The sequence below is a fragment of the Oreochromis aureus genome, linkage group 9 (genome assembly GCF_013358895.1).
Source record: "Oreochromis aureus strain Israel breed Guangdong linkage group 9, ZZ_aureus, whole genome shotgun sequence".
Classification (NCBI taxonomy): domain Eukaryota; kingdom Metazoa; phylum Chordata; class Actinopteri; order Cichliformes; family Cichlidae; genus Oreochromis; species Oreochromis aureus.
In genome coordinates, this window is record NC_052950.1 from 26,217,674 (window position 1) to 26,245,621 (window position 27,948).

The 27,948-nt window shown below is 38.7% G+C and overlaps 4 protein-coding genes across 7 annotated transcripts in view; 1 reads left to right on the plus strand and 3 right to left on the minus strand.

Moving 5' to 3' along the window:
- LOC116324446 (dipeptidyl aminopeptidase-like protein 6) overlaps nucleotides 1-17,005 on the plus strand; it is a 261,572-nt gene extending 244,567 nt beyond the window's left edge. For 3 of the 4 annotated variants that reach the window (XM_031745037.2, XM_039617140.1, XM_031745038.2), the window contains 16 exons: nucleotides 874-997; nucleotides 1,076-1,114; nucleotides 1,410-1,517; nucleotides 1,827-1,918; nucleotides 3,401-3,448; nucleotides 3,562-3,680; nucleotides 6,564-6,635; nucleotides 8,272-8,379; nucleotides 9,527-9,596; nucleotides 10,218-10,412; nucleotides 10,792-10,846; nucleotides 10,951-11,050; nucleotides 11,763-11,821; nucleotides 11,902-11,974; nucleotides 12,063-12,136; nucleotides 15,097-17,005. In XM_031745037.2, coding sequence (XP_031600897.1) covers nucleotides 874-997; nucleotides 1,076-1,114; nucleotides 1,410-1,517; nucleotides 1,827-1,918; nucleotides 3,401-3,448; nucleotides 3,562-3,680; nucleotides 6,564-6,635; nucleotides 8,272-8,379; nucleotides 9,527-9,596; nucleotides 10,218-10,412; nucleotides 10,792-10,846; nucleotides 10,951-11,050; nucleotides 11,763-11,821; nucleotides 11,902-11,974; nucleotides 12,063-12,136; nucleotides 15,097-15,246 — 1,486 coding nt within the window. In that variant the 3' untranslated portion in view covers nucleotides 15,247-17,005. Of the gene's footprint in view, nucleotides 1-873; nucleotides 998-1,075; nucleotides 1,115-1,409; nucleotides 1,518-1,826; nucleotides 1,919-3,400; nucleotides 3,449-3,561; nucleotides 3,681-6,563; nucleotides 6,636-8,271; nucleotides 8,380-9,526; nucleotides 9,597-10,217; nucleotides 10,413-10,791; nucleotides 10,847-10,950; nucleotides 11,051-11,762; nucleotides 12,039-12,062; nucleotides 12,137-15,096 lie in introns of those variants that run through there. The other variant, XM_039617141.1, reaches the window with a different exon arrangement.
- Nucleotides 17,006-18,658: 1,653 nt separating this feature from the next.
- ggh (gamma-glutamyl hydrolase (conjugase, folylpolygammaglutamyl hydrolase)) lies at nucleotides 18,659-22,905 on the minus strand. The gene is made up of 9 exons (XM_031745047.2): nucleotides 22,697-22,905; nucleotides 22,387-22,495; nucleotides 22,200-22,250; nucleotides 21,441-21,525; nucleotides 20,380-20,518; nucleotides 19,872-19,975; nucleotides 19,672-19,762; nucleotides 19,439-19,573; nucleotides 18,659-19,340 (listed from the first exon to the last, which is right to left on the minus strand). The coding sequence occupies exons 1-9, from the start codon at nucleotides 22,785-22,787 to the stop codon at nucleotides 19,222-19,224; spliced, it is 924 nt and encodes a 307-aa protein (XP_031600907.1). The 5' UTR covers nucleotides 22,788-22,905; the 3' UTR covers nucleotides 18,659-19,221.
- Nucleotides 22,906-23,309: 404 nt separating this feature from the next.
- LOC116324441 (apolipoprotein D-like) lies at nucleotides 23,310-24,798 on the minus strand. Its single transcript, XM_031745032.2, has 5 exons — nucleotides 24,699-24,798; nucleotides 24,512-24,616; nucleotides 24,187-24,308; nucleotides 23,953-24,041; nucleotides 23,310-23,851 (listed from the first exon to the last, which is right to left on the minus strand). Exons 1-5 carry the CDS (start codon nucleotides 24,711-24,713, stop codon nucleotides 23,610-23,612), a joined length of 573 nt encoding a protein of 190 aa, XP_031600892.1. The 5' UTR covers nucleotides 24,714-24,798; the 3' UTR covers nucleotides 23,310-23,609.
- Nucleotides 24,799-25,557: 759 nt separating this feature from the next.
- Nucleotides 25,558-27,948, minus strand: part of LOC116324436 (collagen alpha-1(XVIII) chain-like) — a 63,510-nt gene continuing 61,119 nt past the window's right edge. Inside the window, exons 41-44 of the mRNA XM_031745027.2 lie at nucleotides 27,798-27,860; nucleotides 27,496-27,693; nucleotides 27,276-27,391; nucleotides 25,558-27,189 (exon numbers count right to left, since the gene is read on the minus strand). Of these exons, the coding sequence (XP_031600887.1) occupies nucleotides 26,988-27,189; nucleotides 27,276-27,391; nucleotides 27,496-27,693; nucleotides 27,798-27,860 (579 nt within the window). The 3' untranslated portion in view covers nucleotides 25,558-26,987. The remainder of the gene's footprint in view (nucleotides 27,190-27,275; nucleotides 27,392-27,495; nucleotides 27,694-27,797; nucleotides 27,861-27,948) is intronic.

Genomic DNA, 27,948 nt, shown 5'->3' on the forward strand with positions numbered 1-27,948 from the left:
TGTCACATTTGTATATTTACAGTTTTCTGTGTAACAAATATATGCTACCACATTCTTGTCGCATGTCTCAAGTCAGCACAATTCTTACACTGATATGTTTGAATGGGAAGTATATTTTATCTGCAGAGTCACTATAACAATCAAGGAAACGGACCTTTTAAATGTCAGCCTGCATATGTTAACCCAAATCTTAGTCTACTGTTCTAAAGCTAACTAAATACCTCATCCTAAATTTTTTTTTTAATTAATCATTAATTATGTATATTATGTAAATCAGTAAGAACAATAACTTAAAATTTAAAATAAAACAAGTAAAGGTTAAAGATACCTCTTATCAGGGACTTGTAACTGATGTGTGCGGCTTCCCTGCCGACCCATCCAGTGTCCAAATATGGAGATTTTATCCCTTTCCTGTACAAGGATGAAAAATGAAGATGAAAAAAATTTTAATGTCCAGGATCACAAATCTGTAGATCAACAGAAAAGTCCTAAATATTAGTTGTATATGCATGTGTTATCATAGGTGATGCAAAGCAATATGTATTTTTGGATAATAAAATATTTTTGAATACAGTATATTACAGAGGCATAGTGGGTATTTTTATTATATGATATGCTGCACAGACTGGGGAATTTTCTGCCCCCAGTGATGCATTTTTCCTTAATAGGGTGTTGTGTGTAGTTCCATTAAGTTTAATGCCTCTATTTAGTCTCTTCATATTTACAGCCTATTTTTTCCACCTCTTTATACACTGCTTGATTTCTTTGTATTCAGATGCAACCATTTTCTCACTTTTTCCATCATCTTATTTTTACCCATATTGCAGCTGATACCAACGATAATAAATGCTAAATATGCTTTCTGTTTCCCAGTGAGTACTATGTGACCATGGTGAAATGGGCCACCACCACCAAACTAGCCATTAATTGGCTGAACAGAGCACAGAACATCTCAATCCTCACACTGTGTGAGGCTACAACAGGAGTCTGCACTAAGGTGAGCACAGTGTGCATGGTGCATGTGCGAAAGGCTGTTTCTTTATCCCACCTGAAATCTGTTTATCTGTTTCTACAGAAACACGAAGATGAAAGTGAAGGGTGGCTTCACAGGCAGGTGAGAATGATAATACACACGTGTGTGTAAGGTGGATTTAGAGTATTAAGGCACTGAGGTACTTATCCTTTCCTTTGTAGCAGTCATTAAATTATAGCCACTGTTTACTTGCTTTGTTGCCTGGCATTTCTTGCTTTGTTCCAAGCTGTGTATGCTGTCTTTTTAAATTATAACGCAGGAATGCCTTTGTATAATTACTGCATTAAGCAGCTTGCGTATTTAGTTGTCTGTAGCAGTCTTTATTTTATGTCTTGTTAAGTGAAAACACTTAGATCAACCCTCTCTGTGTATTCAGAATGAGAAGCCGCTTTTTTCCAAAGATGGCCTGAAGCTGTTCTTCACACGGGCCATCCCTCAAGGAGGCAGGGGCAAATTCTTTCACATCTCCATGTCCATCTCCCAGGTGAGAGAATATTTGTATGCCAAGTATTTGCATCACTAACTTGAACTTAACTTGGAACTGATGAAACTTTCATATCAAACTTTAAAAAAGTGTGGCCCTTATTAATGAAAATTTTGTATGCATAATTCCTCCTAGATGATTATTTCCAGTAGTTTCTGTCACCTGTAAATTGCCAAGGTGGTACATCTGGTGTTTCTTGCAGTGACTGTAGTGAAATATTTGTCCTGTTCCTGTCACATACAGAAAATGTTGGTGGCATTGGAGGATAGCTATCATATTTTTGCTATTTTTGCCTTTCTACACCCACAGCCCAACATTAGTACAGACACACTGCAGTCTATCACATCTGGAGACTGGGATGTCACTCAAGTTCTGGCCTACAACGAGGAGAACCAACTGATGTGAGCATGCACAAACCCCCAAGCCGCCACCAGAACTCAATCATACTAAAAAGCATGTTACCACACATTTGCGACTGTTTACATTTACTCTAGGTTAACATATACTCACCACCCACTTTGTTAGATACACCTGTTCAACTGCACATTAACGCAAACATCTAATTGGGTTATTTAACCTCAAAAATATCTGCAGAAGTTCAAACCAAGCTTTAAATGGTAAAGAAAAAGTATTTCACTTACTTTGACTGTGGCGTGGTTGTTGGTGCCAAGCAGGTTGATCTGTTGATATTTACCCATACTCTCTTCATCTACATTTCTTTGGGTTTACAGAGAATGGTCAAAAAAATGAAAAATATCCAGTAAACAATAGCTCCCTGGGTGAAAATGCCTCGTTGATGCCAGTGGTCAGGGTAGAATTCCAAGAGTGCTTTGAGCTGATAGGAAGCCAACAGTAACTCAAGTAACAACTCACTACAACCAAGATATGCAGACGAGGATCTCTGAATGCACAACACATTGAACCTTGATGGGGTACAGCAGCAGAGGACCACACTGAGTGCCACTCCAATAAGCTTAGAATAAACTGAGGTTACAATTCACACCAAAATTGGGCAACAGAAGATTGGAAAACCCCAATGGAATTCACGGTCACCAGATCTCGATCCAGGTATCACCTTTGTGATGTGAGGGAACAGGAGATTTGCACTGTGGCATCTGCAGACAAATCTGCAGCAACTGTGTGATGCTGTCATGTCAATATGGACCAAAATCTCTCAGAATTTTTCCAGCACCTGGATGAACTATGTCATTAAGAATTGAGACAGGTTTGAAGGCAAAAGAGTGCCCAACCCATTAATAGCAAGGTACGCCTAAAGAGTCTTATGTGGTCATAAATGATAAACAGATAAATGAGTGTAGCAATTCAGCACCATGGACAGAGGCAAGCCCATCATTTCAGTGGTTTGACAATAAAATTATTCTTCATTTTTATTATAAAGGTTTATACTGGATATGGTCTTTAGTACTGAAATATTGGGAAATAGATGCTCTATTGTGCCATCTCAAATAATTCCACACAACAAACTGCCCTGAATGCACACACATAAAAACCGCCTTGAGTCTCTATTGCACCCATGAGGAGTGTGACTCATCCCCATCACTCCCTGATAATTTCACTCCCACTGTGATCTGACTAGCATGACTTCACATATTTACACCCTCATCCAAACATATATAGAAACACAGTTCCTCTTTTTTCCTGAGAGTTGCAGGGATTTGAAAGAATCTCAGCCAAACGGGGGTAAGATTTGTCCCATTTCTGTTCTGGATTCTTTTATAAAACATCTTTTCTAGTCGGGTATTACTGGGGTAGTTCCTAAGCTGACTGGGGAAAATAGCTCTGCTAAAGTCACAGAGTAGACCAAAAATAAAAATTATACATGACTGTCATTCCATGTTTGTGTTTTTTATGTATTTACACAGATACTTCTTGAGCACTGAAGATGGTCCAAAGCGAAGGCATTTGTACAGGTAATAGCTGTTCGAACTTATACTGCACTTGAAAAACTAGTGGCTTTGATAGTCGGGAAAATTTGTTTTTTAGTTTCAATGTTAAAAACAAACACTCATATTTATTTTCATAGTGCGGACACATTTGGCTCATTCAACCGTCGCTGTCTGACCTGCGCCTTGTCCAACAGCTGTGGATATATCAGTGGCTCCTTCAGCCACAACATGAGCTACTTCCTGCTCAACTGCCAAGGTAGTAGCATGTTTGAATCCAGCCTCTGTTTAGCTTATCCACTTAAAGATGTCACACAGGGCTCTCTTTCAACAATGAAGTTGCAAACTGCATGAGTGCAAAATTTTAAAGTGGGCATCCTGCTATTTTTATTACATCACAGTGTGCCATGTGCAAGGAGACAATGCAATTCTGTGATGATAAATCAGCCATCATATAAATGGCCAATCCTCCAGTTTGTATTTCTTATTTGTTTATACTTTCAGGGACAATACACATTAATCAACATTACTACAAGTGTACCAGTGGGTTTAATATATTGCCACAGGGTAATTTTTCAACTGTTGACCTCTGGCCAGATGTTAAATTAGCCTTTAAAAGAATAAATGAATATTTAAAAGCCTCAAAACCGTAAAGAGCTATAGAAAGAAGAAGTCAAAAGAGAAGTGCAGGCTGTTAAAATGCAACCACATAATATCCTTTTGTATTACACATGATGAGTATAAGCCAGAGGGTACAGATAGATAAAATGTCATATCGTATCATAATGTTAAGCTTTAAAATTTGGTTTGTTTTGAAGTTTATATGATAATAAATTAGCTGCACTTAAGAGAATACACATCCAACACTGCTGGTCGTGTGTGTCCTTTGACTTACTGTAATAATTTAATCAAATAAAAGGGATCGCTTTTGTAGCCATTGCTAAAGGTGTGGATGTTGGTTCAAAGTGGTTTCTCTCAGTAATCTGTAGCTTGGTGTACTTTAATGCACATTTAAGTAATGCTTTTATTAAGCTTCAACATCTGTCTGTTTTATTCTCCCCCTGAAGGAGTATGTAATTGGTTCTGTTTGATTGTCTGTTTGTTAGCAGTCCAGGGTCCACAGGTTTAAAGATATCATTTTCAAATTTTGTTTGATGGTAAATGTCGATAAGCTGATTTAATTTTGGTGAAATCAGGGTCACACCAAATGTGAAAAATCTCCAAGATCAGTTTTTGTAATATGATAAATCAAATAATATATGATATGAAAGGGCATGGAGAAAGCTGTATGGGCATTTTTAATTTTTTCAATTTGATGGCCTATAACGTTACATCACATACAAAATTATGATATAAACATAATATATATAATATATTATAAAAAATATAATTTCATGTATTTATGTATATTTTTACAGCTTATAGAAGCCAAAGATTTCTGCTCCAGTCATACGGGTAAAGACGATAAAACGCACCATTTTAGTATATAATGCTAACAGGTCAAAGGTCACAGTCACATGGATTAGGAAAAACCTTTAGCTTCCACTGGATCATCTCCAAACTTCAAATCATTGTGGGACGTAAGCACTTTCTCTGAGCTCTTTAAAATATTTTTTCAGTACAACAGTATATGACTTCACAATGACACACAAAGGATTAATATATCACACTAGATTTCCAATACTGGACCACACAAATGATCTGTGAAAACGATGATGTCACGATGGAGATGTCATTATTGAAAATCAATGACATCAGCATAAAATATCAGCATTTTAGTATAGCCCTTGCCCTTTAGGGGGAGTTGTGCAATAGTGCTCTTGTATTACTTCCTCTTTTTCATTGATGTACAGTAACATGTATACAGTGCGTGTAAGATATTAAAACCTGTAATGATACTTTATATACTAATCATATGTTTTGCATGTAAATGTGAGCAACTATAGCTCCAAAGTATAGCAAAGTCTTTGAAATGAGTTGAAGTATAAATAAAACATACAGTACAGTACTTAGAAATTACACTGTAGTAAAAATCTTTCTACCAATTTTCTTTTGGTGAGATGATGTTGCTAAAATGATTTCATATTTCTGTTGTGTTGCTGGTAGGTAGTTCACCGAAAAGTGACAGCACTGTGGCAAAAACAGAGTCTGTGCTCGGATGACTTTACTTGTCATAATGTCAAAAGCTTCTTTCACCAATAAAAAAAAGAGATCCCATATCATTGCACTTCTCCTACCTTTGATCCATTTATTCAGTGCTGGTTACTAAAATATCAAAAGAAGAGACAATCTTCTCCTGGTGATCAGAGAAATATCAAAATGTCACAGCACTGTTGTCATGCCGCAACAGAAACTGTGTCTCAGTCTGACTTGAAGCCTGTAGCCTCAATATTTAATCACTGATGTAACACTTCAGTGTCAATACTTGCTAACTGATCACCACTGATCTAAGATCAGACTTGAACTGACCAAAATGCAATCACATCCTTTGTGCTCAACCTTAAAAAGTCTCTGACAGTCAATAATCTTGTACCTCATGTATTTGTAATGCAGTTCTCTCCTTCACAGCCTGCCTGTGATCTCATATGATGAGATTATAATATCATAATCAAGAGGAAAGGGAGTGCAAGGGAGAGAAAAAGGAGCCAGGGAGAGAGCCACTGGTTTGCTCTTCGACAAATACAACCACAGTGTTCCTCTATTTTATTCTCAATTTGCTAAGTGCATCAATCACTTCATTTGCTGCCCCTCCTCCCTGCAGTCTGAGGTTTTAGGGCTTTGCCTCTGGTTGTGGCCTAGATATGGAAAAGCTATTAGAGCTATTGCATTACATAAATTGAATAAGCAAAGATGTGCTTCTTTGTCTGTCAGACAAATGATCTGGTATCTTTCAGGGTTTTGTTTTGTTTTTTTCTTTTTGTGCATTCACTGAAGGACACTGTGGCATCAGTGTGCATTTGTTAAGAAACATACACTTTTCCCTTGCTATAAACAAATAGCAAATACAGCAACCTATGTATTAATATTATGGTGATTTAAAAAGAAAAACATTTTTTTAAACAGTTCATAGTAAGTCAGAGTTTCCAGATGTCATGGTCAAATATATAGATACATAGTATTTGAACTCTGATCTTCTTTTTAGGGCCGGACATCCCATTTGTGGCTGTTTACAAGACACAGAGAGACACAGAAAGTGAGACACAAGACAGAGAAAGTAAGTATTTCAACCAAGTAGCAGATCTCCATGTCAAGAAGTGTATTTCCTCTAGTGGCTGGCTCCAGAAGCAAGTCATTGCCCATAGTGTCTCATGTTAAAATGTCCAAATTTACAACGTTAAAAAGTATGTTTACAGTCAGGTACTAAAGATGGACTTGGTGTTAATAGTTTCCCCCTTAAACCACCTGTAAGTGTCAGTATCTGCTAAGCCTCGAGTCATTAGAGTGGATTTCATTAATTTCTGTGTACTATTGATACCTTTTGGAGTAATTTGATCTCCCAACTCTTGAGCCACGACCAAGAGTTGGGAGTTCGCCTTGTAAGCGGAAGGTTGCCGGTTCGAGCCCCGGCTTGGACAGTCTCGGTCGTTGTGTCCTTGGGCAAGACACTTCACCCGTTGCCTACTGGTGGTGGTCAGAGGGCCCGGTGGCGCCAGTGTCCGGCAGCCTCGCCTCTGTCAGTGCGCCCCAGGGTGGCTGTGGCTACAATGTAGCTTGCCATCACCAGTGTGTGAATGGGTGGATGACTGGTTGTGTAAAGCGCTTTGGGGTCCTTAGGGACTAGTAAAGCGCTATACAAATACAGGCCATTTACCATTTAATTTAATGGAATTATCTAACAAATATTATGGCCGTTTTTTTTCTTCTTTTTCTTTGGCATTATGACTGCCATGGAGTGAAAAGTGCAGTGTGAACAAAGAACATATGCCAACCAGCACGCCACATTATAAGAAATGGTTACTTTAAAAATAGTCTAAATGGCACCAAAGCAACCTGTGGCCTTATAAAGAACTCCAGTTTTGGCGCTCCTGCTTCCTCTTTCAGCCTTGGAAGCTACCTTTTGGCACAAATGAATATTTACAAGCCTGAATGGAATGAAACAGTACAAATGACCTTCTCTACATTACCATATTTGCTACATTTAACCTGACCTTGTCAAAAGGGGGCAGAAGTGTTTGCAGTGTAGTGCAAAGTGATCACCTTTGCACTGAGTCACTGTTTGTCTACAGGCCAAGTGTGGCATGACAGCAGTAATGACATTACTCCTCACAATGGATGTCCTCATTAGATTATAACCTGCCCAAAAGCACTATCAGCATACTGTTATTTGATTACTACAGTGTGTATGTGTGTGCCAGTCTTTGTCATCTTTAAGTAATGAGATCTCCCCGTCCTGAATATGTTAAAAAGCAACTCTGTAAATTTCATTACCATATATTATTCGATGTATTCACCTCCACAACAGCATTTTTGTAAGTGCAATCCATTTTTTACCTGCCACTCAGTATGCTGCATTTAAAGGCATGTCTTTCTAAGTGACCTGTAGGTCTTTCTAATGTCCTGCTGTAAGCAGTGGTAGAGACGAGGTCGCACTAGAATTAGTGTATGAAGTCTTCTCATCTCATACTCTTCCAATTTGGCCGTCTTGATTTGCTGCCTGCTTTTACAACTCCTCTACAACATCTATGTGTAGGTTTCATAGGAAGGGCTTTTTCTTATCGCCTCTAAATTTTTCATGTAGCACACCTGTAAGGAGATTACTCTGTATCCTGCTGCTGTAACAAATCCGTCATTTGAAACATGAGCTGCCTGACAAAAATACTGTAAACTGTTATCTCACATACTCTCTCCAGGTATTGTAGAAGTCTATAAACTGGAGAGCAATGAGAAAGTGAGGCTGACCTTGGAGTCCATGCAGATGCCCATAGTGGAGTACAAGGAGATCAACATGGACGACTACAGTATGTATCAGACCACCAGACTCTTACTGTATAATGGCATATTATTAGGAATGTAATGCTAATGATGGAGTCCTACAGAGCTTATTTCACTTCTTTTTAGATTAAAAAAATGGCACAGAGCTGAGGTAAACTGAGCCAAAGAAGATGTTTGACAATCAAAACAATTAACTGATTCCTGATAACAAACCCATAAAGTTTGAAATATATTTTATTTGTAGACTGTATGTAAAAGATGGACATAGCCACCATGATGGCTGTCTTCATGTTTTGAAGCCAGATGTAAGGAATAAGGGGCAGGTCTGCCTGAGAACCAGACGACACTGAATGCTCATATGGTAGCAACTTGTCAATAAGTTACGTGAGCTCTAAAACCCCGCTTTAATATTTGTTTAACGCCCCATGGGATTAAAATCTGGGCCCAAAGTTTTCTGGCACTGTGCCCTAATCCAGCACAGGGCTCACTCTAAATGGAAAATAATAACTCTGGGGAAATATTCCTATAGAAGTGAATGGGAAAATAGCCTTGGACTTGCCCTCTATGAACAGTTTCTTGCCAAGTATGTGGTTTTAGTCACTCATTTTCGGTCACACTTTTTTCGTAAATCTCGACCGTATCATGTTTCAAAAAGGATTATCTGTGCCATTTTCCTCTTCATTGTTAATCACAAGTTCTTACCAAATGAGCAAGCGGTTTGAGAGTCAGACCCATTCTTCTTTGTCACATCAATTTTTCAGCAAGCCATGTAAATGCTCATCTCAAGGCTTAAAACTGGCCTTCAGAAGCCAACAGGTGATGTCACAGTAGCTGTGTCCATAATTTATACTATCTGTGGTTCTTAAGCATATAAAATGGGTTGTTTTCTGTGCTACAGTCATGATCCAGCTTACTTTGAACATACGCTAAGCTAGCAACTGAAGCCATAAAGTTTATTACCTCCAAAAAGATAATAAATTAAGGCATTTTCTCATAGACATTCATACAATTTGACTTAATTTCGCAATCAAAAACTGTGGCACTAACACAAAATTTAGTGCACAGAACCAGGGGTTATGTCCATCTTTAAGATCCAGGCTACTGTTATGTTTTGTGTCTGTGAAAGAGGGCTTAGTTGCTTTTGTGTAACAGTTGTTTGACTTGAATTTGCAGCCTTGTCGATGCAGATCCTGAAACCAGCTGGCTTTGTGGAAACGTCACACTACCCTCTGCTCCTGCTTGTGTATGTATCAACAAAAGTGTGTGCCTATTAGCAATGCAGTCTCCACTCCAAGTTATATGAGTCCGTATCAATGCAAACATGCCAAGCAGATAAATTTCTTTGTCCCTGACACCTGCTGGATAATAATTACACTGTGACAAACTGAACCTCCTCTCCACCACACTCCACTCCTTTCTTCCAGCCTTGAACTATATTTTATTCTCCAGGTCAGATCTAGGTTTCTCACTGTTTTAGGAAAAAACACACTACTATAATTTATTGTATCGTCATTCATACCTATAAAAATGATTTATTACAAGTTTAAATCATTAGGAATTATTTCACCTTCTTCATCTCAGTCATAACTTGCAGTTGAAACTCTTACACCATTTAGCAGGCATGCCATTGATTTTGAGTAAGTTTATCTATTCCATGTCCCCATTTTTCTCTGTTTTCTGTTCATCTGCTGTTGCTTTTCTTGCGCAGTGTAGCTCAAATGTTTAATTTAAAAATAGACTGCAGAAAATTGGGACATAAGGTTATGCACTTTATTTCCACATGGACACAAACGTGGGACTGAAATAAGGATCACATCACTTGTAGTAGCCTCGATTTCATTTCACTGCTCTGCTTGTGTTGCAGTGATGGGACACCTGGTGGCCAGATGGTGTCAGAGCAGTTTCATTTGGATTGGGCCACGGTGCTGGTGAGCAGCTTTGGCGCCATCGTGCTGCGTTGTGACGGGCGAGGCAGCGGCTTCCAGGGCACCAACCTGCTGCATCGGATCCAGAAGAAACTGGGCGTGTTTGAGGAGCAGGATCAGAAGGATGCACTTAAGTATGTAGATAAAGTCGTGCTGCTTTATTGAGAAAAACACATTAAACTGTGTAATTTGCAGAAGTCATCTGCCAGATCTTAAATCCACATTTATTCACACACACATACACACAAATAAATTTACATTATCATCTGTAAATTCTTCTATAGTTACTACTGTGAAAATATATTTTGCACACACACTGATAGCAGCTGGTCTGGCAGAACTGAAAACGTGCATTTAATGCGCAAGTGTTAAACAAACACTGTGAATTTAATATAGTATAGTGGATCGTTTATTGCAAACAGCTGCTAAAACATCTTGTAGGTTAGAGCTACAGCTGCTACTGTGAGACAGTTTTTCTAAAAGTCAAACTGAACCAATCTTTATCTTTGACAGTTTTATTCTAAAGGAGCCCTATGTTGACAAAAACAGAGTTGGAGCATTTGGAAAGGTAAGAATAGTGTCAATATGTGCATTCTGGGTCCAAAGATTGACCAAAATAGTCCATTCTACACTCGAGGATCTCTGTGTTAACATGCAGTTGTTGTACTTCAGGTGTATGGAGGCTATGTGACCAGCCTGTTGGTCAGCGGTGAGGAATCTCCTGTAAAATGCGGCGCTGTCCTCTCACCCATCACAGATTTTGAATTGTATGGTAAGCTGTGTTTGTTTGCAGCTTTTTGCATTTGAAAAATCACCACAGTCTCCGCTACATGTACTAAACAAATGCAGTAACCCTACATAATCAGTCAGGCTCAGGCAGCACTGACAGAATATTCAGAGGAAAAGGGAAGACAGATTGCAAATCTAGCACCTTTAACCCCACAGCGGGGATATCTTTTCAGGGACTGCGTCACGCAAGTAGGCACTCATGAGTATGATGGTGCAGACAAACCTAGAACTCAATCACATCAGCGCCAGACGAAGTTAACAACACCAGCCTCACCTCGGCTACCCGAGGAATAAAATGTGTGAAATGCAGAACTGCTGTGCACCGAGGGAGTGACAGTGCGAGAGACGCAGGGAACAGGGAACGAGACGCGGTGCTGTTGTAGCTGGAGGCGCACCGAGTCAGGAAAGTGCAAATTAAGGAGGAGCTGGGCGTTGCGGTGTGACTGATTTCCCATCTATTTGATTTCTCTCGCTCTGCCAGAGGCGGTGAGAGACGTGCCATGACACTGGAATTGCGGAATTGCAAATGAAGATGGCTGTAACAGCCTCAAAACTAAGGAATATGTAGATGGCTGAATATATTTAGACATGGGGATAAAAAAAACACCCTCAAACAAAGAGTGATTAATAGAAAGATTTTATTTTATTTTAACAAAGCAAATAAAAGTTAACCAAAGCCCATTTTTCCCCTCTAGCTTCTGCATTTTCTGAGAGATACCTTGGACTGCCCAAACCTGACACAAGAGCATACACGGTAAGATTTTATTACTTTTTTTTTCATTTTCTTTCAGTTTTAATAATTATCAAAATAATCTGCTGAAATGTGTTTTTTAGATGGCAAATTTAGCCCACAGAGCATCTCAGTTTATGGATAAGAAGTTTCTGATTATCCATCCTACAGCTGACGGTAGGTCAGGAATTATAATCATCTTCATAACTAAATATGTAAAAAAAACAAAAACAAAACAATAATCTGTCTCATTTGGTTCCTTTAGAAAAAGTCCACTTTCAACATACAGCGAAATTCATTGCCCAGCTCATCAGTGAAAAGGCCAACTACACCCTACAGGTATGCAGTCTTTCTTTTCTCTGTTCAGTCCAACCTCTGGGAGCTTTGTGATCCCAGTGGTGGTCTCACAGCAGGCAGAGGATTAGCCCTTCACAATGTCTGCCTCACACATAATGAGATTATAAGACCTCCTTGGGCATCCTGCATTAACACCAGGACTAATCCCTTTATAACACAATGCTCTGCTGGCGAATGTTCATCAAAGCTTATTACTGACCAACAGACACATTAGTGTGCACAGTATTAATATTAGGCCTCTAGTAGTTTATGATGGGTTCAAATAAACACTATCACTTAGTTACTGTCGGTTGAAAAACACTTTGAGCTCTGGTAATATACACTTACTAGATATTTTATAAGCTACAATGTGATAGTACCAGGTTGGAACCTCTTTTGCCTTCAGAACTATCTTAATTCGTCTGGTACAGATTCAAAGATGAGCTGGAAACATTCCTCAGATATTTTGGTCCATATTGACATGATAGCATCACACAGTTGCTGCAGATTTGGTGGCTGCATATCAGTGATGTGAACATCACATTCCACCACAGCTGAAATTTGAGTAACGCGAACTTACTCTCGTGTTCAAGAAACCAGTTTGAGATGATTTGAGCTTTGCGAAATGACGTGTTAATTGGCTGCTATTAGACAGCTATTAGAAGATGGGTACACTGTCATCATAAAGGTAGACTATGACATTTAAACAATACTCAGTCGGTACTAAGGAGCTCAAACTGTGACAAAAAAATATCCTCCATACATTACACAACTGCAACACCCTGAACCATGGATACAAGGCAGGATCCATGCTTTCATGTAATTTGTGCCAGTGTATATTGTACAGGGTATATCAAAAAGAATCATCCAATTTCAAAGTGCTTTAATTCTGCAGCCCTACACCGGTAACACACGAAACACGTACTGTTAGAAAGAAGGGATTCATGAGTTTCACATAGTTGCTGGTAGGTAGCAGTGGTTACAGTGAGCCCAAACATGCTCCCAAAAATTTGGGACAAGTTTAACTATCGTATGGACATATGCCATGCGTGTGGAGGGCGACATATTGAGCACTTGTGAACATTGTAAGTTTTGTATGTAAAACTTTATATTCAGCCATGTATTTAAAAATTTACACCAAGCTTCTATGTACATTACTTTCAAAGGTATAGCCTTTTATAATCGGATTATTCTTTTGATAACACCCTGTATATGCCATCCCAGTGTTGCAACAGGAGGACTGAAACCTTCATGTTTTGAACACTTGGTGTGGTCTTTAGCTGCTCTAGGTTGGATGTGTTGCGCATTAAGAGATGCTTTTCTGTATACCTTGGTTATAATCAAATGGTTAATTGAGTTACTATTGCCTTCCTATCAGCTCAAAGTGGATTAGCAATTCTCCTCTAACATCAACAAGGCATTTTCACTCAAAGATCTACCACTCACTTTTCCAACTAGTCTCTTTAAACCATAGAAATGGTCCTGGTAGAGCGGCAGTTTCTAAAATAATCGGACCAGTCTTACTGGCACCAACAATACATTCAAGGTTACTAAAATCATCTTTCTTCCCTATTCCATTGCTTATTTGGAGCATGTCTGCATCCCTAAGTGCACTGAACTGCTGTCACGTTATTAGGTATTTGCGTTGACATGCAGCTGAACAGGTATCTAATCGTAAGTGGGCCAGACCAGTGAAACTGCCTTGTCTGTTAGTGATAACAGTTCAACTACACATTTAATCCCTGAGATCCCTAAATGTAAAAAAATCTGAAATTTCAACAACATTTTTCAGTTTTTCTACATCATTAAGAAAGAGTTGTTATTAATGTTATTAATTTATCTATTACTTAATTACTCTGCTATAGTATAAATTGTCATAGGGGAGGTCTTTATATGCAGGAAAACGCTTAAACGTATTAAAATACAATTAAAGGTTCAAAATTTATGCCCTCCTTCACATTTTCCAAAGTCATCCAGTGGGCTGGATTTTGGGCCCGGGCCTTGTGTTTGACACCCCTGGTGTAAACTGTTGTTTTCACTTAGCCAGGATGGTATTATTGTGGGGTCAATACCTTATAATAAAAAGTGCTTTGAGGCAACTGATATTGTGATTTGGCGCTATAAAAATAAAACTGAATTCAATTGATTGTGTGAGGTTCTGATCCACAGTCCATGTAAAATGATAGCTGGCAGCCAACCAGCAGAGAAACTAAACAAAGTAATGCTGTTAGCATGAAAACTGATTTTAGCTACCTGAGATAAATCAGCTTTGTTGTGTTTTCTTGTAGGTGTGCACTATATTTAGACGGCTCTGTCTGGCGAGGAGGTGAAGCAGACTCTATTGACAGAAAGACCAATTTACCTCACAAAACACAGAGCTTTGTAGCCTTGATTGGTCGGTTAGTTTGTGTTATTGGGTAAAACGGATTGTAAAAAAACTACTGTTTTTGTCAACTGAGTCTAGAAAGAGTCACATCTTTCTAAGCATACACCTTAAATAAACTAATCCATTTTCTTAGTTGCTGGAGCCTATCCCTCCTTAGAGCGGGGAAGAGGCAGGGTGCACCCAGCACAGGTTATCAGTCCACCAAACAATGATTTAAGCTCACATCCATGCCCATGGCCTATTAATCTTAACATAACGCACGAGGAAACCACTGCAATCGAAGAACAAACTCCACAGAGTGAGGCAGCAACGCTAACCACTGCGCCACCCTGCACACTTCTGAAGTGTATTTCATCAGCATCAGAAAAAGATTTTTAAAGACCAAAAATGTATTTTGTATCCAGTTTCTTCAGATATACCATTCAGTAATCATATTAGTAGCATGACTAGCATGAATTCTAGTGCCCTAGAAGTTCAGTAAATGATTTTGTAATTAATTTTGGCTAAATTTAAAAAAATAAAAAATTACTAAACACTTAATTCAAGTGATGTTCTTCCCTCCTTCTTTGTGTTTAAGATCTACCCAGATGAGGGCCACTTCATCCACAGTGAAGCAACGAGGCAGCATCTCAGTCAGTCCTTGGTGAACTTCTTTGAGGAGTGCTTCAGGCTACCAGAAATAGTGTTTGAGGAGGCTCTGGAAGAAGAGATTGAAGACGAGGGTTAGACTGGCCTCATAGGGCCCCTCCTGTGCCCCAGATCCTCCCAACCCATCTGGTCATCTACCTCCCTCCATTCTGTCCCTGGTGTCCACAGTATGCAACTCTCATTTGTCTTTGGTCCATCGTTTTCCTCCCTGTGTCCACACACTACACCTGAGACTGCCTTTTTCCAGCAGACAACACATTTGCCCCTCCACCCATTCTTACTCCCTTCCCTCCTGCCCCGAGTTGGAATCTAAAAGGCTCGTGAGAGCCAGTAAAGACTGATGACCTGATATGAAGTCTGGGAAAATACTGACGGGAAGCAGTCTTCTCCACCACAGGGAAGGACCAGCTCCTCAAAAGCAGTGGAGAGAACGCATCAGCTCTCACACAGACTTAAAGCTGTGAGGAGAAGGAAAACTTTATAGCACATAACTTGTGGGCTTGTATATTAATGAAAATCAGACCCCTGGTGAAAAACGCTAACTGGCATTGGTCATAAATGGGTGTCTGGAATAGTGGGGATACAGGAAATGTTACTATTTTTAAAGTTGTGAAGAACTTTTCATGTTGGACTGTGATTGTGTCTGTTGTTCTTACAGTATGTAAAATAGCACACAAGCATTCATCCAGCTATAACATGTTTTTCTTTTGGTACTCATGTTTGCCCTGATGTTAATTTTATCTTGTAAATTTCATTTTACGTATTTCTGTGATGCTGACAGAATTCCCTGTTTTGAAAACTATTCAAAGAGAAAAAAATACCTTTATTTATCTGACACAGTTTTATTGTGACGCTCGCGGTTATTCAAATGTTGAAAACAAAAACAAAAAAAAGCATTAACTTGTTTTAGTCACTGTGCCTTACTTTGTCAAAAAACATCCAGCTGTGAGGTTGCATTTCTAGACTGGATTTTTAGGGAATAGTTTAACATGTTGGCAAGATTGGTACCACTTCTGACTGTTAAATATGAAGCTACAAGTATCTACTTAGCTAAGCCTAGCGCAAAGACTGGGAGCTCTGGGAAACCACTATCCTGGGCAGCCTGCCTGTTTCTGGGTCAGCCCCTGTTAGCTAGCCTATGATGTACACTATAGTAGGTTATGGCAGTGTGGACTGTATCCTGGCCAGGAGCAAGGACTTCCTAGAGTCACCAGAGATGCTAGTATATTCATTTTGAAACCTTTTTGATAGAAACAGGCTAGCTGTACATATTTCTCTGCTTCAAATCTTTACGCTACATTAACCTTAAGCTAGCTGTCGTTTCATATTTAACAGATACGTGAGTATTATCAATCTTCTGATAAACTCATAGTAAGTGTATTCCCCTCAATGCCTTGGGAATATTAAAATTGTTTTCTACTTGCAGCTTGAAATTGAACTAATTGCAGCAAATTGGCTTTTTCTTTTTTAAACAGACAAATCATTTCAGAAAATATACCCACTGACACCATGACAAAGCTAAAATGTACATAATCTGCATGCACAATTGCTTATAATAAGTATGTGAGTGGTAGGTGAAGAAAATGATGGAAAGTGCAATAGTGAAAGTGAAAAGTCGTCCTAGTGTACATCAGCAAATACACTGAGCAAAAGTGTCATGAGAAGCCAAAGGGACCCCGTATCCTGAAAAATTATGCATTTACATAAGAGAGAAAAATCATCTTGGCATATCACCCAAAATAATGACTCCTTGAGGCACAATTTTAATTTAACATCTTTTATTTATTTATTTATTGTTTTGTTTTTTGAATGGCCACTTGTGTTACGCTTCAGTGCATGTTATGAGGTAATTTGCAGCACTATCCCTGATAGCTGAGTTCAACATGGTAATTTTTGACATCTTGAATGTTCCTTACTGGATTGCATAAGTTACATTTCCAGTAGTATTGTGATTGAGATCCCAGTCTCGTCAGCTTGATGTGTAAATGTTATTCAAATATCATTTTATTCTAAAAAACATAAAACAAAAAAAAGAAAGAAAGAAAAGAAAAAAGTATTACCTGAGTGTTATTTATGCATAAAGCATTTTGGAAGTTACATTTGACTATTCATTTCTGTTCTCCTGTTGCTGTCCTTGAATTAAGTTGAAAGTGGACTTTATTTGTTGCCAATGACAACAAAAAACTTTCTTGATGGCTGTTGAGGACTTTTTTCCCCCAGATGCTCAACTTTGTTATCCAAAGCATAGAAGGACATTAATGGCAGACTGTGGCATGAAGGTAAATGTTAGAATAAAAACTGATATTTTATCAGACTTCGTTGTTTTTATCTTCTTATTTTTTGGATTGTTGCATCTTGTGACATGCTTTTTTGTGGATTTTTAAGCTATATTAGGGTTTATGGCGACTTGAGGACAGCAGAACCAAAAACATACTATCCTCTTGTTAAGTGATGATGTAACAGCAACAAGCCTAGACCTCTGCAGATTCTTACTGGCACCATTCATGTGCACTATCCCAAATGTTTGGACACTTCACAAAAGAATAACAGCAGTGCTAAGATGTCAACATGGACATTAAGATTAGGATCAGGAATTTTATGTAGGGACTAGTCCAAACCGCACAGCAGTATGTTTTGTGCTGTTGTGCACGGGGTCATCTTAGGTGTTCTGCTGGCTGAAGTTTATCTCTGCCAATGAGGGAAGTTGACATTTATTTTATTTAAAATAACTTAACCCTCAGTCTATATTTTTCCTGTACTAATGTGTTTACATTATGCTAACAGTAGCTCTCAAGTTAGTCAGGAGGTAGCAGACATTACATCTGGAGCAGGTGTAGAGAACTCCAGGCCTCGAGAGCCGGTGTCCTGCAGGTTTTAGATATCACCCTGGGTCAACACACCTGAATCACATGATTAGTTTATTACCAGGCCTCTGGAGAGCTTCAAGACGTGTTTAGGAGTTAATTTAGCCATTTAAATCAGCTGTGCTGGATCAAGGACACATCTAAAACCTGCAGGACACCGGCTCTCGAGGCCTGGAGTTCCCTACCCCTGATCTGGAGGGTTAAGACTTGCTTATGCTCTGTTGCAGACATAAACACCTGGAGACATGACTGAGTAGTCATTCAGCGCATCCATAGTTGGTTCATCACAGGTTGTGAAATCTGTCAGAGAGGGTGCTGCGGCAAAAACCTTGTTTTAGTCACTAGCATACTGCCATGGTTTCCCATAGTTTGCATAATACTTAATGGTAGCCAAAGAATTTGGACCATTTTCATCTGTTAGTGCTGCTTAAGTGCTTTTTTGCTTTGGAAACTGAAGAAGCACTGTCACCCAGAAATGGCCAGTGACATCGGACTGGATAAACACTGGACAGTGCTCATTGGTTTGTGGACTATAATTCTGAAGGCTTGAGCTTGTTAGTTTACCATCTTGGTTTTTGGAAACCAGACTTAATGCGCATGAAAATCAGAGGAAACAGTAGACTAATATATTGAGGAGGTATTCAACAGAAGGTAGCCACCCCCTAAAGCATGTCCTGCTTTATTGTTTGTTCTAATTTACAAGAAACATTTATACAATCTGATTTCTTTTGGCCACCTGCTGATCATTAGATAAAACACATCCTTGAGGCACTTCAGCTCCAACCTAGAAGCTAGGTTAACCTGTCAAATAATTTACAGTTTTTAATCAGAGGCTATCATATTAGATCACATCTAAGTACTTTCTATATGCTCAACTCACGAGCTAACTCTTCACTATTTTGAGGGGAACTGAGCCCTGAGCCCGACAGTGTTGAAATAAAATACAGCAACACAACTGTAAACCCAGCTACAGTATCCACAAAGCACAACATCCATTTAAATCCTGCACTATATCAATATTTATGTTGCCTGCATAAATCTTTCCATTTCAAGTTCAGCTGTAGTTTACACAGATGCACAGAACCACAAATATAAAATCAAACAAGTTAAATTATGTGTAAATATTTTCAAGTCATGATTGAAGCAGCCAATTAGCTGCTGAATAGGAGTGGCACTTAAATTAAAATTCATCAGAAGAAATATGTTTGCTCAAAGGCACTTTTAGTCCCAGTGTAAACAGGATTGTAGTTGTATATCAGCGCTTTGCTCTCCCCCTCCTCAGTTTCAAATTTGTGAAAGTTCTTCCTGGCTGTGGCGAGAGAAAATACCAAATTTACACATCACAAGTCACTTGGCATTTTCAGCTACTGACCAGTCTACAAGGAAGCAAAAATGATGCTTTCATACCCTCATTGACAAAGAATTCGGCCATATAGAAGGTGGTCTTGACTGCCGATGGGGAATGGGGAATAGAAGGCCGTGTCCATTCAAAAGCATTTTTCTCTGGATGCCACTGTGTCCCGTAAATAGGATAGTCATATGCTGCCAAGAGGTACAGAAAGAAGAAAAAATATAAATAAAAACAGTTTCCTATTTTGCTAAAAACCTAGTAACATAATGCTGAATTAGACACTCAGTACCTTCCACTGTTGACACAAACTCTACATTTCCATCTGTGTTTACAGAGAGAACTTTGTAAAACTTCTTCAGTTCCTCATTTGTATTGTAAGTCTGAAAGCAACAGACTTGACAGGTTAGTTACACTGCATTCAAGCAACTGATCCTTTTCATCAAGCTGTTGACTTAGTCTTTTCTCACATAATAGAAATGAATGACATACCAACATTCCCAAGCTCCATTTGTGAGAGTTAACTGTTAGTGGCTCAGAGGCTAGATCTTTCATGAGCTGAGCAGGGAAGCCTTTAAACATCCTGCTGTCTTCAGCTTTTGGGAAGGGAGCATACCTTAATGATTAATCAGCAATTTTACAAACAAATAAACACTCTTTCATTAGCTGTATAAGGTAGTTAATCTAAAGATATGATCCTCAGATAATGTGTGGTTGGTACAGGCTTGACATGAAAACTGATCAAGTTTAAAACACAAAGATGGATTTTTAAAGTCTTTACTATTTCAGTCACCTATAATATTTAGATTATTCACTAAAAAACAGTTTTAAGAATCCTTAAAATCTAGTTTCATTCATGTTAAGAAAATAAATCTTTTCCTTTCACAGTTTATACTTTATGCCTGCAATGCTGTAAAAAACACCCCAAGAAAAACAGGTTACTACCATTTCACAAGTGAGAATAAGTAAAATGAAAAATGTTTAGTCACACAAAACATACCATTAGTGAAGTTCAGAGGCAATGCCACGCCGCTCGTATTGGTATATGCCAGTATAGTCTTTTTGCTTGTTAAATACATCAGCTGTTCAAACCCGAGACAGGTACCCCACACAGGAAAATAGTCGCCACGCTTGTTTGCCTGAAAGCATTCACACTTTTTGTTATGACACTTTGTAATGACAGTGTTGGTGTTGCCCTAAAACATGATAATCAGTGTTGATCCAGGGCTGTCACTGAGACTGATCAATCACATTTTTATGATGTAGCATCTCTGGAGTTTGGGTGAAAAGGCTGCACATAGGAGAAGTTCAATTTCAGGGCTTTCTCACAGATAGGCAATACAGATATTGGTGTGCTTCCAACACAAAGCTTTTTTTTTCTTTTTAAACTTAATTAATTTAAATATTTCCATCTTTACTTTTGATTTCGGTTTAGTCTTTATTTTATTCGTTTATGTGGACTTTGTCACTTCATCATACTTCCATGATTTAGCATTTACAATCCTGACCTACAAACCAATGGCATCGCACCAAGGAACTGTTCATTAGATTCTAGCAGAATCTGCGCAGATTCTAGCAGTGTCATTGTATGTCGTGATAATATTTAATTATAATATAATTATTATTTTTATTAATAGTGTCTTGCCCGAGTAAGCCTTCATGTACGTTTGCAGTGCTCATTCCTAAATGTCTTTGTATGACCATGTGTAAAGAAAAAATAAAATAAAACCATACAGCCAAAACAATAATCTGTTCTTAATCCTTTACAGACTGCATGTTACGGATTTTCAGTCAGATGCAAAAACAGTATCTTAATATTTACGTAACTTATAATAATATATTTACACCACAATTTAAAATCCAAAGCAGGTATTTGTCTGTTGACCAGTTTAGTGTTGAACAAACCAGCACACCGCCTCGCCCCAGCCATCATTATTTTAGTCTTCCAAACAACATAATATGATGCTATAGCAGCAACACCAACAACCTGCTGTCAGATCCACGCTTATTAATATACAGCATAATGAGCAATGAACAGCTAAAAGTATTTTGAACTTTTACCTCAATAGCGAGCTCATAAAAGATTTTAGCAGCCCTTTCATAGCCAGATGAGATGATGCTGACACCGCCGCCTGGGTAAAGGATCCTGTAAACAAAGAAAACTCAAAGTCAAAATTAAAGGAGAAAATGAGAAACATGAAATAAGATAAATATACCATAAAATCTGATATGTTGTGGTTTTAAATTAGATATTTTTTTAAGTGGATGCACCAATTATGCAGGCAGTGCTGATCAATTAAAAAATACTAGTAATACTAACAACAATGTATTAAAATGCATCTATCTAATCTAAATGAATGGATAAGGACTGAAAGTCTGTTTACAAATGTAGGGGCTGACAAACCATTATTTCTATAATATTTATTTCCATCCATCCATCTTTCAGCTCTTCCCTTTAGGGCTCACCACAGCAGATCACCTGCCTCCAATTGACCTTATCCCTACCATACCCTTACATCAAACTCCTAATGAAAATCCTTGGTTCTCAGCTCAGCGTATTGTCTTTTTGTTAGTGCCAACATCTATAAACCATATATCAACACAGGACACTGCTGCTCACTGATCGTCACCTGTCTTCTTAACCTAGCTTGAACAAGGCTTTCCCATATTTTCATGCAATGACTCAGCATCTTTATCCCTCTGTAGTTACTCCTCCCTACAGTATAGATCCAATCACACCTTTTATTGTTTGTGAAAAGCCCTAAATCCACCAAACAGGGCTCCAACTGTCTAACTGTATATGTACTGTGACGTACTGACCCATTGATTGAGTTGAACAGTGTCTTATACTCCTCCAGTGTCTGGTTTATCCTGCAAAAGCAAGAAGTTCAAGCTTTAATGCAAACACACTGGGTTAGAAACACGCCATTACGCAACCTCTCCTCTTATAAAAGCATGACATGCAAATAACATGCAGAGGTAATGTCGGCAGAGGATAACAGCTCACATGACAGGTACAACTCTCGCTCCTGCTGACTCCAGGAACTTCACATAGGAGGCAGCTATGTAAGCTGTTTCGTTAGGCTGGGGTAAATAAACGTCCTGTGCCAGTACACCTGTTGGAACAAAAACACAGCGTACATGTGTCTTTGTCTTATAATGCTGGCACTTTCCAGAGTGATACAGAAACAGCAAAAAGTTTACTGTCTTATGGTAAGTTTACGGTAACTGTCGCCCGATGCTTCCCAAGTGTAAGGCTGCAGGTTAGCTTAGATAACAGTTGTAGTAAATATCGTGTTAATAACGCATTAACTTACCTATTATGGGTCTTTCGTTTTGTCTATCAGTCTGGGCTGATAAATAAAATGGCAGACACGAAAGAAAAACGCACAGCAAGAGCAAGAACATGTTTCTGGTTTTGAAAAAGGTCTTCTCAGGTAAACAGTTACTATGCCAAAAAAAGAGGTCGACAGATACTCAGCGAGCCGCGCGTAGCTACTTAAAGCGATACCGCCCACTTTTTTATACGCATACAGCTACGTAAAAACCGGATTGTCTTCTTCAAAATAAAAGCATCACTCCCGCCTTGAACGATTTGTTAGTAATAACTGGCCGAATAAATAAATAAATGAGTAACGATATTTTGGTAATGTCAGACTTCAATTACTTCCTCCAGTGCTCAAGCACTAAATTACGCCAAAAACATACATACACACACACATATATATATCTAAACATATGTTTTTTGGGGGGGGGGTTCTGACAGCCTTCAGCGGCGGGTTTTTCATTTCTCCACATTCTCTCTTTAATTCAGAGTCTAAAACCAAAAATGAATAAAAACAAATAGGATTCATTCTGGCCAGTCATAATTTTGCCACACTAAGTAAAAGTAAAAAATCTAAGTGAATAAACATATTTCACTGCATCCCATTTTGACAGTATTTAAAGTTGCATTCATGCTGTTAGATGGATGATATTCTGTTTCTAGTCAAATTAAACACCTTTGCACAATAAGCTAATACTGAAAAGGTGCAAAAAAGTGAATAAACTTCGCCAGAATGCAAAAAAAAGTCATGCACCGAAGAGTAGCTTAGCTTCTATTAAGTGTTTACATTTTATTTATCATATTCTGTCATTTTATCAGTGTTACGCAACACATTTATATCATAGCTCAAACAGGTAATCAGCACTTTGTAGTTTTTTAGTTCAATTTTTAGAGGTCATGTCAGGTCAGGTCATAACCATAACATCACAAGCAGTCTGGTTGGAGACTTCAAGGCGATTTACATTGACACCTGCAGCAGTCAGCTTCTCATGTAACTGTTTGATGACATCCTCAGTCAGCGTACGAGTGCGGGCCAGGATCCAGGCAAAGTCAATGTTAAAAACTCCAAAGAAGTCAGAACAGGAGTACACCAAAGAATAGGACTGATAATCTGTGGAGAGCACCCAGTAGGGACTATCTGCAACACCTGGATATAGACACAGATGGGGTTTTTTTTTTTTTTTTAAGTACAGTGGAAAGTACTTTTGATTTTATTTTGACAGTAAAACATACAAGCCATGTAAGTACCTTTAAAGAAGTTGACACTTAGAACCGCAGGCTGAGATGGGTCTTTAACTTTGGCAACTCCCTCAATTGAGTTTATCGTCCCATCAGACCTGTGATTCAGACAAGAGCACAAGGAGTGACACCAATCAATATTTATTTCTTTGCAGGGTAGAGTAGTAGTTTCACCTAGTTATAGGCACATTTTTGACCAAAAAAGATTTTTTTTGCAAAGCAGAAGAACAGCTGAAACCTTACAGGAGCTCCGCATTGTGAACTTTGACTGTTCCATCGGACTGAAGACTGTATGTAGCTTGGTTGCATGTTCCTCTTTCAAACACAGCTGGAAGCTTCTCAATTTCGTACCAGGTACCCATATACTAAAGAAAGAAGAACTTTTCTGCTTATTTTATGACCACACAGAGTCCACCAGTAACAGTGTTTTCCTTCAGTAAAACAACTACCTCCAATTAACCTAAAACATAAAATAAACAGAGCTGAACACACTGCACACAGTATCAGGTTAGAAATCAAAGTTCAGCAGAGTGTAGTCATTAATAACACTAATAATTCAATATTATACCTTTGTAACGTTGAAGTCTTCTTGAACAGATGGCTTGGGGCACTTGCCACCATGAAAAGACTGACTGTCAATTGTTGCTGCAGTCAGGAGAAGCGCAAACAGAACCTTTAAATAAAGTTAAAGCAACTGATTAAGCACACTTACACTAAACTTACACAAAAATAAAAGTGTAACAGTGTCACAGTACCTTGAATGCCGTCATGTCCAAAAAACTTGCAAAAGCTGTCAAAGTAAAAATAAGAGCAAACTCTGTTACCCCACAACTACTGCTCTATTATGTGAAGGCAAAGGGGTTTGGCTATTTGGTTAGCTTTTCTCTCCATGCCAGATCTTTGTAACCTTTGTTTGAAGAACCATATTTAGATTGTGTTTGCAAAGCCTTTAACCTCCAGTGCAACACTAACTCAGAGTGACATTCAGTACTGCAAAGGTACTTCATAGCATAACTATTACTGCTAAAGGTATAGAGTGGTAGGGCTGCAGCAAATTAACATTTCTTCTAACCCCAAAATTATTTTATTCAATAATCACACAAGAAGCAAAACATCCATCATGACTTCATATTAGCTGTGTTAAAAAGTGAAGTGCATGAGAGCTTTGTTTTGAAAGTCATGCACTATGTCACAGGTGCAGAAGCGCCTCTTCCTCTTTTCCTCTGTGCGTCATCTGTTTTCCTACTCTTTGTTCCTCTCTATGGTCTGCTGTTTGTTTGTGTGCTCCTGGTCCCTGAACTGCTGCTGTACATAACTGATTCAATATCTGTGTTTAGTATAAGATACTACATACTTTATTTATATCACCAGTCAAGTTGAGAAATCCCCATATTATTGCACCACAAACTGCAAGGTGCTATAAAAAAGACCTTTAAAATCTAATTCACTGACTTGAATTAGCAAACAACATTAAGATCTTTGTTAATTGGCAGGTTGACAGCAGTGATACAAGTGAACCAATGCAGAAAGCCTTTGTGCTATAAAATCAAAACCTTGAAGCAGACCAAACAAACTTAGGATTTCTTTCTCTCTAAAATGAAAATGAAACAAAAACAAGTTATGAAAAGAAAAGTCTTTATTCAACATAAAGCACCAATATCTATACAAAACACATGCTTTCACTTTTGACCTTAGACAGTTTCTAGGGTTTCTTTCCAACATAAAACTGAATCATTTGTTTTAATGGCACTTTTACACTGGATGGAAATTATTTTTGATGTCGCTAATGTTCTCCAGAATTCTCCAAACTTCTTTAAAACAATGAAAAGACAACATATGAAAACCAAAAAGAAAGAAACAGGCAAAAAGTTGGAAGAAATAGTCATTTGACAAACAACACATGATAAATTACATTCTTAAATTTAACCATCTGATTTCTTGTTATGTGCTGTGACAGTATAAATAAATCATTGAATTTAAATTAAATACCCTTAAGAGAAAGAGCTGATAAGATGAAAAAAAAAGCTACAAGACAGACACTTTTTAAAGGATGGAAATGTTGAACTAGAAAATATCAAAAATGAAGTACAGTGCATCAAAAGTTACTTTGGTGGCAACACTGGTTGGCTGAGGGACATGTTGGTTGTAGAGAGTTCTGGTCTTAATAGAACTTTTTTTTTCTCCTGAATTGGTTTAACACCCTTTCAAGACCAACTGTAAACATAGAAAAACATTTGTAAGTTGCCTTTCACACTTCCATTGGAAAAGTCTTTAGACTGGCACGCTTCAGGGCAGGTGCAGGGTTCCTGCAGCCATCCTCAGTCTTTACTTCCAGTCTCCTGAAGAACTACAAAAAAAGGACCTCTCTCATCCTCAACACACCTGCATGACTGAGGGGAAAACCCATGAGTGTTACTTTATGTATGGTTCTCGTAATATGACACAGATGTGCCTTGTTGCAAATGAGCCCACCTTTCTTGAAAAAAAAAAACTCTGGGTGCTGCGTGTATCATTTTAACGTGACTAAATGATTACCACATTGCATTTGAGATGTTAGACTAATAAGTACAACGGATGCTAAAAAGATTAGCAGCCCATGTTAGCCTCTGTGCTGCATTTTACAGTATAGTATGTGCCAAGTTGGAAATCTTTTGGATTGCTTTACAACACAAAGGGTCGTTTCTATTCATTGCTTTGCTAAGCAGTTCACAAACTGGTTTCAGCTCCAGAGTGTAGCAAAAACCTAATCTTAGCTTACCTTCCAAGGAGATCCCTTGCTGATGTCAGCAGTTTGTTACTGCCTCAAACCCTATGTGTGATGCCAGTAGGGGGAAGGGTGTCAGAATTAGTAACATTCATGTTGTAAGTGTGAAAGTGGAGTTAAAAAAAAAGAAGAACACAAAATGCTACACGTAGCACCAAAGATGTGCTGAAAGTGACATCCTTTTCTAAGAGGGGCGCTCAGATCTTTTCCCAGAGGTTTTAACTTCAGTGGAAGCTCGGATGGGTTTCCTCGGAGGAGTGATATTCAGGGACAGGGCGGTTTACGGGTTTTTGTGGGTCTCAATGCACAAGACAATGTATTCGTTGGAACAGCTACGAGTCTCCTGACCCAGGAGCAGACCTGAGGTCAGGCTTGATGACTGGCCCATGACGGATACATGGTCTGCTCGCCATGTCTCACAGTGCTTGTCTGTTGCGCGGAGCCCCTGGCTGGTAGAGCCGTGCCAAACACTCTTCTGAGGCCTGATAGAAAGAGAACAGAAAATATCACTGCTGTAGACAGATGAACAGACTCCAAGAAACAAATTCAGTAAATGAAGTGTACAAACCAGAAGGGGTCAGCTAAGACATCCCGGCCATCAAAGGAGTAGATGGGTATCCTGGTATTGATCGGCCCCCCATTGCCGGTGAAAATTGAGCGCCAATTCCTAAACATCATGTCTCCCTGTGGTGAGACATAGCGGGTTCGATACATTTTAAAAATACATACTTCGGACATGTTGAAATTTTGATGCTAGTGGTTGTTTGACAGTAAAAAGCAGCACTCACTCTGAGGTTGGTAACTGGCAGAGTCTGCCGGAAACCTGGATAGACAACATGAACCAGGTCTTGCCTGTGGGAGGAAATGAAGGCACGGTAATTGGGAGCCAAACCCATCGCCTTGGCCTGCTCGAAGCACATCCGGTCAGCCATGTCAAGCCCCATCATGTCCCCTGAGTGAGGCTGGTTCAATGCCACCAGGTTGAGCTTCAGGGAGAAGACGGAACAGATCGGTGTTAATCCGAGGTTGTTCAAGAGACAACTAAAAACAAATCTCTTCACAAGGGCTTCGATGATAATCAAGCACTCACCCTGCCTTTAACAGAGTGTATTCTTTGCATGGTGTCTCCTCTTACATGATGTGAGGCTCGAGGCTAAATGAATCATTGAAAATAAATGTTAGAGAGATGAATACTCTAACACCAAATTCCACAAAGGCATTTTTTTTAATATTGAAAGGTT

Bases quoted from the DNA above. Each gene is read 5' to 3' on its own strand.
- ggh (XM_031745047.2), bottom strand. From the start codon at position 22,787: ATGTTCTTGCTCTTGCTGTGCGTTTTTCTTTCGTGTCTGCCATTTTAT. The intron at 22,496-22,696 runs GTAAGTTAATGC...TTGTTCCAACAG, and splicing joins AAACGAAAGACCCATAATAG to GTGTACTGGCACAGGACGTT. The intron at 19,574-19,671 runs GTACTGAGTGTC...ACCTCTTGGCAG, and splicing joins GTTTGTGTCAACAGTGGAAG to CATATGACTATCCTATTTAC.
- LOC116324441 (XM_031745032.2), bottom strand. The intron at 24,309-24,511 runs GTATAATATTGA...TTCTTTCTTTAG, and splicing joins AAGACTTCAACGTTACAAAG to TATATGGGTACCTGGTACGA. The intron at 24,042-24,186 runs GTAAGGTTTCAG...TCTGAATCACAG, and splicing joins GTTCACAATGCGGAGCTCCT to GTCTGATGGGACGATAAACT.